A 19310-nucleotide genomic window follows, 5' to 3' on the forward strand; every position below is an offset into this window, starting at 1 on the left:
ACGTCAGCTACGCTGCTATCAATCACCGATAAGTAGGAATTGAGGCGGCTGCACTTGCCTGATCTTAATTGGGCCAAAACTACCCTAGTCTGCCGTGGGAGGTCTCTTTCCTCCGGTGCTATGGGCGGTGGTCGGACTCCAAGAACAGGATTAACCTTGTAGCTTCTCACCGCTTCAGCTACAGTATCCTCATGAATCCTGTTCAAACCTGCCTGGTACGCTGCTTGATCTAGAGGCTCTCTTTTATAGCGCTGGATCTCGCGCTCTAGATTATGTATATCAACCCTTACGTTCCTGGGTGGTGGTTGTGTATCCATAAGATGGTGGTTTGGATGATTACTGCGATAACAACCCAGGAGATACTGCTTTGACAACATGTAGTTGTGTCTTCGCACAGGGATGATCTTTGTCTCCACATAAAGGTGATCCAGGGGTGTGCTGCGGAGACACCCAGTCGCAGTTCTAAGAGCAGCGTTCTGACAGGTTTGTATGTTATTCCACTGCGTATCACTGGTCTGCGGTGTCCACACTGGCGCTGCATAGTTTACCACTGACCGGCCAATTGCCTTATAAGTAGTTAGCAAGGTTTCTTTGTCCGCACCCCAAGTACTGCCGGCTAGTGACTTGAGGACCTTGTTTCTACCACGGAGCTTATTACAAATAAGCATGGGCAGATGACCTAAAAAGGCTGTCGAATGTGACCCCAAGAATCTTGGGGTAATTTGTGGTCGGAATTATTACTCCATCGACTCTGATATTCAACTCCCTGCGCACTTCTGCCGTCCATGTAGTAAATAGTGTGGCTGAGGATTTGGTGGGGGATATCCTCAAGTTTCTCGCAGTGAAATAACTGGTAAGATTAGCTATGTAGACGTTCAACCGATCGCAAATGTCATCAACATTGGGCCCAGATGCCAAGATTGTACAGTCATCCGCATATGATACAATCTCGACGCCGTCAGGAGGGGGTGGAATCGAGGACATGTAGAGGTTAAACAGTGCCGGAGATATCACCCCACCTTGGGGAACTCCCTGTTTAACTCTACGCGGTCTTGACTTTCTGTCCCTGAATTCCACGTACGACTGGCGTCCACACATATAATTCAGCACCCAACGCTTCGCTCCTGCCGGTAGGGACGTATTCTCGATGTCCTCAAATAATGTGGCATGGTTGACCGTATCGAATGCTTTCGATAGGTCAAGCGCCACGAGGACCGTCCTGTGACACGGCCTGGGCTGGTTAAGTCCCTTATTAATATGTGTCGAAATGGCATGTAAGGCTGTTGTCGTACTATGTACCTTACGGAATCCATGTTGATGGTGGGCAGCTGGAAAATTCTCCACAAGGCTGGGGAGGAGTAATGCCTCAAGTGTCTTGGCTACTGGCGAAAGAAGGGATATCGGTCTGTACGATTCACCTTTGCTCGAATCTTTGCCCGGTTTCAGTAGTGGAATCACCCTTCCCATTTTCCAGACATCGGGTATAATGTGTGATTCCAAAGACAAATTGAGGAGCCTGGTCAGGTACTCAACTCCCAGTATTCCCAGATGCTTCAGCATTAGCATTGAAATTCCGTCAGGGCCCAGCGCCTTAGATGGTTTCGCGCTGTTGATGACATTGGTAACTTCGGCTGCAGTAAATTGTGGTGTGTCATCGGCTCGGAGACCACGTACACGACGGGTGGCTCTCCTTTTCGCTCTATCACTCTCGGGATGCTCGACAAACTGTCGGTTGAAGTATTTGGCGCACCTCTTCGGATCAGTCACAGTCACGTCGCCAAATGTGACTGAAATCCCATCATCCCTTGTGGAGGGGTTCGAGAGGGCTCTAACTGTTGACCACAATTTACCAGTTCCTGTTCCTAAGTTACATTGCTTCAGGTGCTCTAACCAAGTGTTCCGCTTGTGCTCGTCGACTATCTTACTAATCTCTAGATTTAGTTCTCTGATTCTAGGATCAGCAGGGTTAGCACGACGGCGTTCATCACGCTCGTCTGCGAGTCCCGCCGCTTCGGCTGGGAAGTTGGGCCTCACCTGGGCAATTCGACCAGCGGGTATGAAGCGAGCGGCTGCTGCGTTGATGATGTCCCGGAACTCCCTCTGGGCAACATGAACATGTGAGGGGGACGGGAGCTCACTGAAGCGGCGATCGGTGTATTCTCTGAAGCCTTCCCAGTTGGCTTTCTTTTGATTAATAAACGTCCGGCGTTCAGAGGTTATGAAATCGGAGGGTCGGTTGATGGTGAGAATTATGGGGAGGTGGTCCGAACCCAATGAAATGACGGGTTGCCAGGAGACGTCATTTATCAGACCAGGCGATGCTAACGATAAATCTGGCGAACTGCTGCAGTCACCCATAATTCTCGTGGGGGCCTCGTTCGTTCACCGTGCAAAATGTGGAGTCGTCTATCTGCTCTGCCAAAGCTATGCCCCTCTGGTCATTACCCAGGAGAGAATGCCAAAGTTCATGGTGGGCATTAAAATCTCCTAGAACCAATCGGTTATGCCCGCTCAACAACCACTCAATGTTTGGGCTATAACCAGGAGCACAGCTACCAACCGGCGGTATGTACACATTGTATAGCTCTATCTCGGCAGCCCCACACTTAACTGCTACCCCCATACATTCCATGTACGGGTCATTAGTGTCTAGCACAAGCGTGATAGGTCTATACTGCACGGAACGGTGTAATATGAAAGCCAGGCCACCACCTCCATTTCTTGTGCGATCCTTCCGTAGGACATTGTACCCATCACAATGTCGTAGGCTTCAGGTGGGATTCAGTTTTGTTTCCTGGATCGCCGCGACCCTTATCCTTTTCCGATTCATAAAGTCTACGATCTCACTAATCTTACCACGGAGCCCGTTGCAATTAAATTGCAAAAATGATGCACTCTCCGGGACTGGTACAACAATATTCGGTGTAAGATGCTGCGGCGGAGAATATTGTTGTGCGGGAGAAGTCGGTGGGGTCACATAATCAGATGACCCACTGCTGCTGTCATTGGCACAGCATCCTGCCACGAAGTCAGTTTGACTATACTCCCGCAGCGATGTTAGGCCGGAGCAGTTCCGGAAGTGCACCCATTCCATGCACCGGTTACACCTCACCGAAACCGAGCGATGGTGAATTCGATTTCGGCAGACGGCACAGTACCATGGTCCGGGGTTTTCCTCTATCCCGGCTCGGACCAAAAGCAGGCGGAGAAGGCTCCCCGGGATGCACCTTCTCCAACACGAAAAAACGGACGAGACAACACGTACACTGAGGTGGCAGCCGCTGGCCGATAGCTGGTATCCATCGGGTCAATCCGGTGCGTAGAACCCGCCGCCGTGGGATTGTTGAGATTTGTTAAATGGTGTTAGTTTGTGGCCTCTTAAAACAATGCAAAAGGTGGTCCATATCGATCCATAATTACCTATAGCCCCCGTGTAAATCGATCCTCTGATTTTAGTTTTTCAGCCGCCAGGAAAAGCAAATTACATTCGATCTGTTTGATCGAATGTTTCTATGCAATCCACGGTGGAGGGCACATACGATTCGGTATGGCCGAATTTAAGACCGTGTATACTTATTGTGCTTTTTTGGGGGGAGGGGGATTTCTCATAGAGCCTTCGGCAACATCGATAAGATAGAATTTGATCTCGATCTGTTTATGGCAACTCTAAAAGACTACTAACCTGTGATTACCTGTGTACTTGCTGCAAGCAAGAATTTTTATATAACTGTGATACCACAGTGGGCGACTCCTCTAGTCATCGATACCCCAAAATTTACCCCAGTCGAAATTACAGATGTCATTAACAATTTAAAATTATCCAAGGCGGTGGGATCCGTTCGATGCTCATATTAAACGGTCTGGGAGTTGAGTACCTGTCCAGATTGCTCAATTCGTCATTGGAATCACTCATAACGATGTCTGGTTTAATGAGTAGGGCGATCCCACTACAGAAGACAGGCAAATATTCGAGCAAGTGTGAATCGTAGCCTCCCTTCTCTCCTCATTAGGCAAAACCGTACCATCCAGCTTCCAACTATCAGTCAGGATGTCGCTAAATACTATACCGCCTAAACCACCTTAAGCTATGCCATAGGACGGTCCTAACTACAAAAGTATCGGGCAGCGTACCAGACGGGTCTGAATAGGATTCATGAGAATACTGTAGATGAAGCTGTTAATTCTGTTCGAAGGACGTCCACCCCAGTAGCACCGAACGAAAGAGACCTCACACGGCAAACAGGTTGGTTTTATTTATTTATTTATTGAATCATACAGTAATATAAAACCTTCAAGGTCAATAAACATATTACTCTTAGCAAGTACCTGAACATTTAATAATTCTGTAATAAATCTAAATACTATTAATCTAACACTAACGCGGCTCTCTAACCATAACAACAAAGGTGTACAATATTGAAGATAACATTTTTAGTCCAACTAAAATTAGGACAAAAATGTGAGCTATTTAAACTAAGCAGTGTGATATTTCAGTAGAGATGTTTTACAAAAATATTTAGCAAACACGTAGGATAATTCAGCTGTATTTGTTTACTATACCAGCGAATATATTAAATGTTTTCTACTAAGCAGACAAAAACTACTGTTTTAGCAAACATTTTTTCTGTTATGAATAACAAAATTTTTTGGGTGTAAAAAGAACCGTCTCGCTGAAGGATGATGGTAAAAATATTTAATCTTCATATTTTCCTGCTTCTAATTTGAACTTATTCTCCGACGCCTGGGGCTACAACAAGGCCAGTGAGCTATTGTTATGGTTGAAAATTAGCATTAGTACAGTGTCAGATCTGCTTAAAAATTGGAGTAAATTACGAACTCCTTTTTTGATATAGAATTTAGTACATAACAAATAATAAAATATCGAAGAGTACATTTCAGTATACACACAAAGGATCTGCAATTATAGATTGAAAATAAAAAAGGTGCAGATTGGCAGATCTGAAATATTCCAAGAGATGTTGGCCAATCCGTGTTCTCTAACAAGAAAACGGCTATACTGCAGTAAATTTCTTTGTTAGATTTATTTTGTATAATTATTTCTTTACAATATTCTCAACAATTAAATTATAAACAAAAAAATAATACATTTTATTATATGTATGTATTTAAAGAACAATATACATTTAATAAATACAAACAGATTTTTTTAAATGCGTAGAATTTAACTTTACATAGACAAGTATAAAAGTTTGTAATACTATGGCATGAGTCCATATTATTCTATTTTTAACAACATCTCTTTTTGGGTTTATTGGATTTATCTGGTTTTAAGATCAATTTCTTCTGATCCTCTTCTTCTTTTGCCATTTGTAATTTGTGCCTTAGTACTTGCTCCGTTATCGAATGGAACATCTCATTCACACCAGTGTTATTCTTTGCAGATGTTTCAAATAGTTGTATACCCATGCTTTGGGCAAATCTTTGCGAATCCTCGGTATCTACAACTTTTCTTTCCGGATCATCATTTTTATTTCCCACTGCAACAATAAAACGTATCGTAAATACTGGAGGAATGTTTTGCTTAGAATATTGGAAGCCATATGTGTTTATAAAATAATTTCAAGAGTCATTTAAATATTAATGTTGCATATTTTTATTATTTGCGATTTTAGTACTTTCAATTCCTTTACTACATACCTAATACTATATTTACCGCATTACAATTCTCGTGTATTTCCTGAAGCCATTTGCGGATATTTTGAAAGGATCCACCATCTGTTACATCGTAAACTACTATTACGCCATGTGTACCACGATAATATGTACTGGTTATCGTACGAAAACGCTCCTGCCCTGCTGTATCCCAAATTTGTACTTTCACTTGCTGATCGTCTATGGTAAATGTACGAATTTTAAAATCTACTCCAATTGTGGATATGTGCGATGAATTGAAAGTATCATCGGAGAAACGTAGTAGTAAGGAAGTTTTACCCACACCTGTGAGAAATAAAATTGCAATCAGTTACTCTTCCAAACAGGTTATGGAAACAAAGAATTTACATTTGTAAACAATATATAAATACATACCATCAAGCTGAACAGAAATGTGGTTATGATTCGGAACAAAAATATTCATCCACTGGGATGCCAACTTTAAGGACCAGTAGAGGCTCATTCTGAAACTATCAAATTGGGCAATGACCAAGTCAGGCCCTAAGAGTCAACTGAACACGGATCGATTCATCTCTGTTAAGTTGGGCTTTTTTCATCAGCCATCGACAACAAAAGTTTTTGTACCTCAAGAAAAATTTAAGGAACGATGCCTTGCTGGAATTATTTATTATCAATCGATCCATAGGCTAAACAAATCAACTCTTTAAAAGGGAATTGAATTGGAATTTTGTGTCGACAAAAGCATTTTTAACTATAGAGCAAATGGAAGTGAATTGGGAACCCAATTTTTGTTTCTGGCCCAAGCCCTGGACATTAAGATTTTGGCCCGTCAAGGGCGACTTAATCTAATCTCCTTTAGTGGTCATAACTCAACGGTGTGTTTTAAAATCAGAAGGAAGTTTGGAGTCAGTAGGATATTTATGGATAACTGTAGACACTCCCGAATCTATATGAACCAGACTAATACATTGTATATCACAATGGACTGAATAGTCTAAGTGAGCCTGAAACTAATCCGACTGCCACTTTAACCGAATGCATTGCAAATGTCAAATGATGTGCCGTTTGGAACATTATAACGCCATTTAATAACCCAATCAGGAATTCTTTTTTGAACAGCACTGTTCCGGAGAGTCGACCGTTGAAGTGCTGGTGTCCACCATACACCATAAGTCAACCACTGCCTTGCATAACCAATGTACAATTTTTTGTTTTACCCCCATTTTCATGAATCTCCGTTAGTGTTACGTTAGGTAACGAAAATTTAAACCGAAATATAGACATATCTGTCATCTGGTCTATATATTTTATATGCCAGTTAGGAGCTTAATTAATGGAAATCTTTCAGCTAAAGTTAACTGGATAAAAGATATTTGCAATTAACTTTCTATTAACTGGCAGTTAAAACCTAACGGAGCTACATGAAAATAGTCGTTAGAAACTTAATTTGTTGAATATCATAATTAAAAAAAAAAACAAAAACTACTGAACCTTCTTCGCTTTCAAAAGCCAAATAAACAAGTTTACGAAATCATGATACAATTAAATAATTGTATCATGTACGAAATGTTGAAAATTCGTTGTGCCAAAGGTTGCCACTTATGCGCTTTACAGATTATCAGTTATTCCGGACGGAATGTCGGTGTTTGTAAAGAATCTTACAGTGTGTCGGATCGATAAGACTTGTCGGCGATGACTAAATAATTGGTAAATGTGTTATCGATCCCATAAACATACAGCAGAATCGATTATGCCTTCGGACTTAACTTATAATGTGCACAATATATGGGATATGTTCAACACGAGCACTGTCGTCCGGAATAACTGATAGTCTGTAAAGCGCGTTAGTGATGGAATATTAAGTGCTTAAAAAAGGATTCAGAGTTACAATTCAGAAAAATGATTCGATTCTTGCTTTTGGAAGATGATTATTCTATTTCGATTGAAGAATAAAATGAATAACAAGTAAGGAAATTCTAAAGTCGGGCTGGACCGACTATATTATACCCTGCACCACTTTTTAGATCCACATTTTCGATACCATATCAAATCCGTCAAGAGTGTTGGGTGCTATATATAAAGGTTTTTTTTTCCTATATACATATATTTAAATCTGACTCCATACGGACAACATATGTTAGACTTCTACAAACTCTATAGACTTAAAATTTAAGTTGGCTTATGTCCTGAGGTGGAACACAATGTTACTAAAAACAAGTATATACAGCACTAAGTTCGGCCGGGCCGAACCTTAAATACCCACCACCATGAACCAAATATTAGGGTTTTCTTTGAAATTTTAGGAGGGCTTGGGGACTTGAGGACACTTCCCGAAGATAAATTGAAAGATTTCAAGATTTCAGATTCTGGATTTATAAGAACCATTTTTGTTTGAGTTTTAGAGGAATCATTAACATCTCTTGTAAGTGTGCAAGAAAATTATAAAATAACGTCTTGATTTGAAATCTTAAATCTGTAGAAGTAAAATCTGGAAATTTTACATTGAGTTTCAAGCAATTCAAGTGAAGTCGACTATATGGAGGCATTACCAAATGGACCGCGCCTAAAATACCAGAATATTTACAATTTCAGGCAAATCAGATAAAAATTACGGTTTCTAGAAACCCAAGGAGTTAAATCGGGAGATCGTTCTTATGGGGGCTATACTAAAACATGGACCGATACTCACCGTTTCCGGCACACCTCTTTATGACCCGAAAATACCTCTAGATTTCCACTTTCAGGCAAATAGGATAAAAACTTCGGATTCTAGAAGCCCAAGAAGTAAAATCGGGAAATCGGTCTATATGGGGGCTATACCAAAATATGGACCGATACTCACCATTTGCAGCACACCTCTTTATGGTCCAAAAATACCCCTAGATTTCCAATTTCAGACAAATTGGATAAAAACTACGCTTTCTATAAACCCAAGACCCCAAATCGGGAGGTCGTTTTATATGGGAACCATACCAAAACATGGACCGATACTCACAATTTTTGGCACACGTATTTGTGGTCCTACAATACCTCTAGATTTCCAATTTCAGGTAAATTGAATAAAAACTGCGGTTTCTATAAGCCCAAGAAGCAAAATCGGGAGATCGGTCTATATGGGGGCCATACCAAAACATGGACCGATACTCACCATTTTTGGCACACGTATTAGTGGTCCTACTATACCTCTAGATTTCCAATTTCAGGTAAATTGAATAAAAACTGCGGTTTCTATAAGCCCAAGAAGCAAAATCGGGAGATCGTTCTATATGGGGGCTATACCAAAACATGGACGGATACTCACCATTTTTGGCACACCTCTTTATGGTCATAAAATACCTCCAGATTTCAAATTTCAGGCAAATTGGATAAAAACTACGATTTCTATAAGCCCAAGACCCCAAATCGGGAGGTCGGTTTATATGGGGACTATATCAAAACCTGGACCGATATAACCCATCTTCGAACTTGACCTGCCTGCAGACAAAAGACGAGGTTGTGCAAAATTTCAGCACGATTGCTTCATTATTGAAGACTGTAGCGTGATTACAACAGACAGACAGACAGACGGACAGACGGACATCGTTATATCGTCTTAGAATTTCTCCCTGATCAAGAATATATATACTTTATATAGTCGGAAATCGATATTTCGATGTGTTACAAACGGAATGACAAACTTATTATACCCCCGTCACCATTCTATGGTGGTGGGTATAAAAATATGGGAAACATTTAAACCTGAAGCAATTTTTAGGCAACTTTGCAAAAGTGTATTTATCATTTATCGGTGGATAGCTATGTATTAGAAGTATGGTAAAATTTAAGTCATTATTACAAGTTTTCGATTTAGCAGTGTCGATTTTACAAGGAAAATGTTGGTATATTGACCATTTTTGCCGAAATAAGAAAAACATATATGTGGGAGGTATATCCAAATCTGAAACGATTTCAACCAAGTTTGGCATGCATAGCTATAATATTAATTCTACTCCCTGTTCAAAATTTAAACCAAATTTGGGCAAAACTCTGGCTTCTGGGGCCATATAAGTCCATATTAGGCGAAAGATATATATGGGAGCTATATCCAAATCTGAAACGATTTCAACCAAATTCGGCTCACTTTACGATACTATCAATTGTACTCCTTTTGCAAAATTTAAAGTAAATTAGGCTGAAATTCTGGCTTCTGGGGCCATATTAGTAGATATTGGGCGAATAATATATATGGGAGCTATATCAAAAACTGAACCGATTTCTTCCAAAATCAATAGGGTTCTGTTCTGACCCACAATACATACTTGTACCAAATTTGAAGTCGACTAAAATTGCGACCTAGACTTTGATTACAAGAATGTGTTCACATAAATACGGACATGGCTATATCGACTCAGGAGCCTCCCTGAGCAATATTGCCAAAGACTCCATATGTCTATCTCGTCTCCTTCTCAAACATAGGAACTAACTTATGATACATAGGAACTAACTTATGATACCCTGTTCCACAGTGTGGCGCAGGTATAAAAATTAAAAAGTGGCACATCATGAAGGAAAGGTGGCACACAAATCTAAAATGTGTGATATTTAGTGGCACATCGTGATTGAAAGGTGACAAAAAATGTAAAAATATGGTATATTAGGGGTCTGATTCGATGCTGAACTGACAAAAAATAGACCATTTAATGAGAAAGGAGCTACACATACAAGATAACCGCAGTCACATTGGTCGAATTGGGGTCCATACACTAGAGCTCGACCGAAGCGGGTTTTTTGGCCGAAGCCGATGTTCGGCAAACAAAGCAATACTCGGCCGAAGCCGATTATTTTCCTCAAATTTGTAATTAAAGAAATATACAATATTAGAATATTTTTTTCAACAAAATCCTTTTTAACGTTTAATTTTTACTGGGTGTTTTGACTAAGACAAATTCATCACTTGCACACTTCAATATGAAATAAATTATTTAAAAAGCTTCGGCTTCGGTTAATCGGTTTCTTGACGCCGAAGGCCGATTCGTGCCCGATTATCGATTTTTGGTCGAATGCCGATGCTTCGGACGAGCTCTACCATACACCGAACTGCTGCCACATCAAAAGTATTTTCCTAATTTGATAATGGGGAGTTCATTATTATTTCATAATAATCTCTCTTCTTATCAAATTGACATATGAATTATTTAATATAAATTAAATAAATAGTAAATTGTTAGTAAACAAACAAAATAGGATTAATTGCATACGAAAATGAAAATCACATAGAAATTGTTTGTAAAACGTAATTTGAATACTATAAAATTTGTAAAAAAAAACACACACAAAGATACATCAAATATGAAAGAGGACAACTTCTGTCTCTTATTTGTGTCTTGATTAAGCCCTTATGTGGAAATTTTATAATGCAATTAATTTTTCCACATTTTCGTTGAGCCAAACGATCAAATTCAATGCAAATATGTCATTCATGTATTATTTCCTTTGGATATATATGCACATGACTGTTTAGATTAGTTGAACTAGAAGGATAACCAATGTTCCGGAACTTCCTCATCCTCATTAGCATATTGCAGTGAAACTATAAAGTAATCATCTGGATAATTTCTGTGAATTCAGAAAGAAATTAAATCGAACTTCCCAGAAAAACAAAAGTTAAAACGTTGATTGAAGCTGAAGATTCTTCAATGAAAAAATTAATTCATACAATTTACTTTTTAATCAAACTCGGAAGTCAGTTATACAAATGATTTATTAAATGATTTTAATTAAAAATTTAATAGAAACAATAAATTTTTAAATAATAAAAAACAAAATCAGAAAGCATTTACGGTTTTTATAAAAAATTGATGGAGTTTTGCAATCAACATCAATTAAATTTTTGATTGATTCAATTAACACTTAATTGAAATGTGCTAATGAAATCAATTAAATTTTTAATTAAGTATTTTTTATGCTTAATTAAAATTGTGATTGATACTACAATTTTCGTGATTGAAGATATTTCAATTAATATTAAAAAATGGATCAATTAATTTCGCGATTGAATCAGAAAAAAACATTCTATGTAAAGGCCTTTTCGCTAATCATTTTAATGCCGAACTGTATTTAATGTCGGTATGTCTTTCAAACCATATTTAATATGTTTTTAAGCTGAAACTAAACTGTAATGTGAAGATTTAGGAAAACTAAAAACCAACAATAACAAAACAACACAATAAATTGCAAAATATTTAAAATATGTATTATGATTTTTTTATTTATGTTTGGGGGCTTCTCCTCTCTTTCTTCTTTTATAAATTGATCATATCATATAAATATGCTTTTTATATAGAGCTGAATAGAATTTTAAATTAAAAATTATATAGTTTGCCATTTATGATTAATTCATGATTTAATCTAAATAATATATTTAAATAGTAATAATTTTAATAAGAGTGTTGTTGTGGTTTGTTCTGCTTTACAAGACATAAATATTGATTGATAAGACATTTTCACTTAAAATTTGTAAGAAATAAAACAAGGAAAAAATTTAGGATTAATAAGGAAGTAATAAACCATGTTTTAGTGCTTTCAGCAAAACTCTATGCTGTGAGGAGTAGAGGGTGGGGAAAAACACACACACGTAGAAGAACTGAATGACAATAAACAAAAAAACATTCTAGAAAAAGCAAAGGAGGAAAATCTAACATAGATTGTATGTACTCAGATGAGATGCAAAGGAATCGCTACCATATGATGTATAATATCAATTTAAAAAGTGTTCCTTGGTAGACTATATATATTCGATCATTATATGCACCAGTTGAAGGGGTTGTTTTCTGAGGTGATCTTATATTACTTTTTCTCATATAAAATTAGGATATTTTTATACAAAATATTCTTTTTTTTACATTCTTATTTTAAAAATTCCCGATATTGTTTCTCTGCGTTGTTTCTGCATCTTCTGGAAAGATTTGCATGGTGACTGTTGGAAATAGAATGAAAGCGACGGCGGTGGTGGTGGTCTAAAAGATATCGAAATCTTTCGATTTCAACTACAACATTTACTCTTTTTTGGTTTGTTGGATTTTTTCAAATTGATGGTATCTTTCTGTTGTTCGTTTTGTGCGGTACGCAACTTGTGCTGGAGGACCTGTCTCGTTATCGAAAGGAACATTTCCTCAACTTTGATATTGTCTTTGGCGGATGTTTCGAATAATTCTATGTCCATTTGTTGTGCAAATCGCTGCGCATCTTCAGTAATGACAACTTTTCGTTCGGGATCATCGTTCTTATTGCCAACTATAATAGAAGAAGGGAAACGGGTAATAAGCAAAACAAACATCAACAAGCCAAAACCAAATTTTATACTCTTCTCTTGATACATGCCTAATACTTTGTTTACAACATCACAATTGTTTTGAATTTCGTCTAACCATCGGCGTACGTTTGCGAACGATTCACCATTCGTTACATCGTAAACAACAATAACTCCATGTGTTCCGCGATAATATGTGCTTGTTATTGTACGAAATCTCTCCTGTCCCGCTGTATCCCATATTTGTAACTTTACACGTTTGCCATCTATAACAACTGTGCGTATTTTGAAATCTACACCAATTGTTGTTATATAGCTACCGGAAAATGTATCGTCTGAGAAACGGATAAGTAAGGAAGATTTGCCCACACCTGTGAAAAGCAAGCGCTTATTATGTTATTTAAGTTTATACGTAATGTCCAATGTAAACATATTCATTTCTCCAGTTGTTACTAATTGTGGACTTTGTCTTGGAACTGTAACATGCAGCAAATTACAAAATTTGATTGTGTGAAAATTGGACTCCAATGGTGACGCCAAATCTTCGTTATTGTTGTATATGCGTTGTTGTATATGTCCCCTTCGTTATTGTTGTATATGCATTAAATAAAAAATGTCTCATAAACGAATTTTTTTATTGTTATAATAAACCACTTATGTTATAACTGTGTCTTGCATAAATATCCCCATACCAGATTCCATATCCAATATATGGTCGATTCACTAATTTCAATTTCAATTTTATATTTTAATTTGACGCAATTTTTTCCCCTTTGATATCATGAAATGAGCGTTATATTAGGAAGGAGGACTGGGACGCAACCGTAGTCGGAACACAAGCCGAATGTGAATGTGTGTGACCGTTGTCAGAACACAAGGCACATGGAAACAGGTTCAAGTGGGAGGATAGGCATGATATTGATGGAGACCAAAGAGAAGGAAAGGATGTGACTGTGACCGTTTTCGGAAAACATTGCATCAGTGTTGACGAGCTGATAATCGCGCTACAGCGATAACCGTAAGAGCTATGTGAATCGAAGAAAATTCACATTTTGGCGTGTTATGACCTTGACAGGTGAAGCAACTGCTAGTGAGAAAATGATGACTGTGACTGTAGTTGTAATTCCAGTCAAAACGACTTTCAACTTGACTCAAGTGTACATCACGGATAATTCATACAGCCAGAACAATTTCGCATCATGTGAACACATTTAATACGAACTACCTTATACAAAAAAAAATAATAAACATTTGGCCAAAAAGACGATATAGAATAAAAAGAATTTTTAAGACGTGCAGAGAGGTCAAAAAAGGACAATCTTAATAAGCAGTAAAGAAATATGTAAATCTGTTACTTTTTTCTGTATTCTGCGAAAGGCTAAAAACCTCTAATATATGACAAGGACACGATTCAACTCGCTTTCAGAACAAACCACACAATGGAAAAAGAGGACAAGTCCAAATATGCAAAAAGGTACATGTCAGTATATGACAAATCATTGAAGTAAATGACAGCATTGCAGTCCACTATACACATAGATATATATGTGTTACTGCAGCCCATGTTCGCAAAAAAGTAATAATCGGCTGAAGACGAACATTTTGCAAAAATTTGTAATTAAATAAGTTTGGAGTGTTTTACTTCAATATTAGCATATTTTATGGAACAAAAGCATAAAAAACAACAATAAAATACAATTCATTACAAGTCTTATATATTTTTTAGAACTTTTCAGTATTCAAAATTTAGTAATTTGATATAATTGTGTCAAAAACGGACTTTTTTTTTTTACATTTTCTAAAAAACATGATCTTCGTTCGAAAAAAAGATGTCCCGCTGCACTGAACAATTGTTCACTGGCCACGCTTGTCGGTGGAGCTCTTGAATATTTTATTGCTGCTGCTCTTAAATGATGAAAAGTAGAACTCTTCCAATCAGAGAATGAAGCAGAGCCATTTTTATCGGTGGCGGCTGACACTAAAATCTTGCCTCCGTCGGCGGCGGTTTGACGGCTAAGCCGATAAAATTTGTATATTTGGCGGCCGACATTTATCCATTATAAAATCAAATTTAGGTCTGAATGGTCATGAGATTAGTTGTACAACCAATCTTACAATCAAATATGCACATCATTCAAATTTTTTGAACAAGAGTTTTGCGAAATTAGTGTAAAAACCTAATATTAAATAATTGTAGATCGAAAGTTCTGCGGCTTCATTCTCTGCTTTCAATATTCAAATATGTTACCGTCACATAGCATAGTAGGCTCCGTAATATGAGAATCTATTTATCTAATACTGTTTTCTTCCTCTTCTCAATTTTATTGGGCATGAATTTATTTTCCTATATGAAGGATTTTGGGATTCGATATGAAATAAATTATTTTTTAAAATTGTAACGTAAATATAAATTGTCGACCTTTGTTTTGTCATTTATTTAGATCCTCGTCGAAGGCTAACGATGTTATGCGAAACAATTGATTAAAAATCGTAAAACGTATTTTTATATTATAAAAACAACACCGAGAGCCAGAGCCGAAATAAGAAAAAAAAAACATAAATTTTAATATTTTTAACATACATGTATAAAATCTCATAAACACAAAAAACGTAGTTTAAAAAACTATTAAATACATTATTAAAACAAATATAAATATGATATTTACATTCGAAGGGTTATTAGACATTTCCGTCTAGTAGTATCTTGATTTATTTTCGCATATTCGTCAATAGTTTTCCAATTCACATACTTGTGACTCGTATTTCAAATATACGGTTTGTGTCGTCTATAAAACTATTGGTAGAAAGTTTGGCAAATGTATAGCCATTTTACTTATAAACAGTAATTTGCCTATAAGAAATAACACATGTAAGAAAATAAGTTTTTTAATTTCTTATATCAGTTGTGACCTTTTTTATCTTTACTAGAAGCTTCGATTATCGCTTGTACTCTAAGCAAAAATGAGATGTACAATGCATTAACAATATCTTATTTTAGAAATGGAATTTACTCGGATAAAGACAATTAAATAGAACTTATAAAATCTATACTGAAGTCATGCCTTCAATTAGTTATTAGTGGAAGAAGAAAAATATTTTCAGGCGGGACCAAAACGGAAGACAAAGTAATTTCAAATAAATTTCGTGCCGAATGTAGATGTCAATTCCACGCTTTGGTAAACCTTTTAAAACTATGGTTAAACGATTTTGCCACCATTTTGGGGTATTTAATTTTCATTTTAATTGAATAATTTTTAATAACGTTAAAAATTTCTTCCCTGGAAAATCACTTTGTTGTTGTAAGAGTGTGCGGCGTTATCACCCTTTTTGTGTTGGGCTATGAGTACGCTAGCTAGAAAACTTCTTCAAAAGATTATCCGTTGCCAATTTTATCGGCGACAAAAATCAACGTTATTAACGCCACGAGGAATAGTGATCTTTGTCAAAAAGAAAAATATATTGACAAACAGAATACCAATAAGAAAAGCCTTTAGGAATAAGAATTAATACATAGAATCAAATAAAATACAGCAACAAAGATATCAAAAATTAACAATATTATGATAAAACTAAAATACACATAAATATCTAGTCCACAATTCTTCCTCTAAACAATACAAAACAATGGATGGAGTGTAATGTCATCTTGAACACTCTCTACTACTGGTCTTACATTCATGTGTCGCGCCAAAAAATATTCCTTAGCGTTAGGGTAAAAATGGAAATGGATTTTGCGTAGTTCTCCTGCTGAGATATTCGTGTATGATCTGAATTCAAAAAATTGAACATAAGATTAATAGAGTAGATGCAGGTAACAGTAGAAATACCACTATTGAGATTGATGTTGTACTCTCATGGTATTTACATTTGAAAAATGAGTACTCAAATCGAAATGCCTATCGTGCAGACATTTTAGCAAAACGTATATGTAGGTGGTGTGATTGCCCTAGGTCATGTTCGTACTGGTTGAAGACCCTATACAAAGGTCGAAAATCGACTTTCCTGTTCATCAGCTTTTTGTATGCAGGCATGCTTATCATTGCAATACGAACGTAAATTCATATAGCAAAATGTCGACTTTCCAATAACTGCAAATTTTGCATGTCGATTTTTCCATAGCTTTCGAAGATGAAGGTTTCCAGAATATCAAACCGTCTACTTTTAATTTCGACCATTCTGAACGTCGGCAATGGCTAGATTGGTCACAAAAGATATAACACAGGATGATACATACTCGAAGGGTTCATCAATAAACACAATTGCCACATTTCCTTGCAAATTTGAATACAACTTTTCACCTAGTAAATTAAATAACTTTGGGAGTTACAAAGCTTTCGGTACCTAAGCTTGAAAATAAACTAATTGGGTTTGCCATCGACAAAAAAATGTTGCATTCCACTGGCTTCCATCGACGAAACTGCAATAAATTTACATAAACTATACTTCGAACCCAAAAGATGCTACATCATTATAGTCATGATACGCACTCTTTTTAGTTGATTGTCTTGGAAGCACAGATTTTTCTTACAAGTGCAAATTTGCCTATATAAACATAGAGGGCAATTCTATCAAGCATAATGTAATAGAGGACAATCAAAAGAAATGCATGCGATCATTGCTCTGTAAAGCTAGCAAGATCGACCCACGAATGCATAGTTGTACATTAATCACATCATGCAACAGCACCATACCAGCATATAGGCCACAAAAGCTATGTACCGGGAGACACAATCAGAAAACAGAATCATCAACGCGCGTTGAATGTATGACTGTGCCTCTTCGTAATTACTTCGAACAGTGTCATAGCGATGAATATAGACAAAGTGTAATACTAAAATACATAAATATCCCTCATGATATCTGACAAAATTTCAAAGAACTATATTAAGATTATTCAATGCAAAATTAGAACAACTGGGAATGAATATGTTTTACGTATATTAAATACAATTATTTATATAAAATGTTTGTGATACAGAAATGCTCACGCACACAGAGAGAAAGAGAGCAACACAAAACAAAAAAAAAAAATAATACTTACCACTATCGCCGATAATTAAAAGTTTGAATAAATGATCGAAGCCCCGAGACATGTTGACAACCGATTTCGTTTATGGTGGTATTGTCGGTGGTGATGGCTGGTGGATGAAAAATCCTGTAAACGTGGAAGACTTTCGGAAGGGTGGTTGTAATTTGTAAATTATTTCAGGGTGTAGATTGTTTAATGATTCTGTTTATCAACAAAATTCCACGCCCCCATAAACATTACACTTCGATAAATGTAATGTACTGTAATATATGACTTATCCAAAAGCGTACGTAAGAAACGTTTCCGTTTTGAGAATTTTGGAGGAATTCGATCGCGGCCTTGCTTTGAATGTGCGATTGATACGAAAGTCACTTGTTCATATCTTTTTGTTTTGTTGGCTGGCTCTCTTGTTTTGGCTGTGGCGATATATGTTGTGATTCTCCCAATGCCATGCAATGGTCAGTGAGGGCTTTAGGGCGTTAGATAGCCGGCAACGTTTTGTGTATGGAGACAAGTGTATAATTATCGGCGAGCGATTTTTTGATATGGTTTAGATAACATCGGAGGCAAGAATACCATTGCACAGAATCAATCTTTTTTGGTTCTGCTTCGACAATTTTATTAAATCCTCCTTAGTTGCTTGCTATGGCTATTGTATTTTAGTTCTTCAAATTCCTTGGCCACGAAATGAATGATGATGATTTTGTAACTTTGCCTGCTTATTGTTGTTGCCGTCAATAGAGTACTTAGTTTTTGCAAATCAACTCCCTTCTTTTTGCAATGTTTAATGTTCCTTCTTACTAATCACTCGGAAACCATCAAAAGCTGTAACAGCGACGTATAGCATTCAGAATTCAGGATACTTATTCCCTAAAACTCGGCTAACTTTATTTATTTTACGTGAAATTTATGATTATTTTCTCCGAATGCGTCATAATTTTCGGTTGGTTGTTATTGATGGTAACCAGTTCTAATGCAAAAGCGTTCCATCGTCCCCTCACCGCGTCACTGAATACGTCTGGCCTGACGACGATCATCGACACCAAGGACCGATGATTGTCGTCTGGTAAGACGTGTTGGGGGGTGTAACTTGTGAGATTGGAGCGTTTTTATGTTCGGACGTTTGCGAACAACAAATACTTTGTTGGCCGTCTGCGTTGCTGTTCCGGCCTTGGACTTTGTACGCAACGTCGTTATTGTTTCTGTTTATGACTCAGGAGAGAGAGAAACCATTCACAATGGGATTGTATTGAAATATAGTTAAAGGGCGTTCAGATAAAAAGTAAGTGATATTTAGAGAAAATTAAATACAAGTTGATAATTTAGGATACAGTCGACTCCGCTTTAGCGTAATGCGCT

General features: G+C 37.1%; 1 protein-coding gene across 2 annotated transcripts; it reads right to left on the reverse strand.

The window, feature by feature from the left end:
- Positions 1-5018: 5018 nt before the first annotated feature.
- Positions 5019-19003, reverse strand: Rab35 (RAS oncogene family member Rab35). Of its 2 annotated transcripts, none has more exons than XM_075298572.1 (3): positions 17964-19003; positions 5659-5958; positions 5019-5498 (listed from the first exon to the last, which is right to left on the reverse strand). In XM_075298572.1, the coding sequence occupies exons 1-3, from the start codon at positions 18013-18015 to the stop codon at positions 5248-5250; spliced, it is 603 nt and encodes a 200-aa protein (XP_075154687.1). In that variant the 5' UTR covers positions 18016-19003; the 3' UTR covers positions 5019-5247. The 2 variants fall into 2 exon arrangements, with proteins under 2 accessions (XP_075154687.1, XP_075154686.1); XM_075298571.1 differs by lacking the exons at positions 5019-5498; positions 5659-5958 and adding exons at positions 11855-12906; positions 12994-13293 and having other exon boundaries at positions 17964-18971.
- Positions 19004-19310: the final 307 nt, after the last annotated feature.

This window comes from Haematobia irritans, chromosome 3 (genome assembly GCF_050003625.1).
Source record: "Haematobia irritans isolate KBUSLIRL chromosome 3, ASM5000362v1, whole genome shotgun sequence".
NCBI lineage: Eukaryota > Metazoa > Arthropoda > Insecta > Diptera > Muscidae > Haematobia > Haematobia irritans.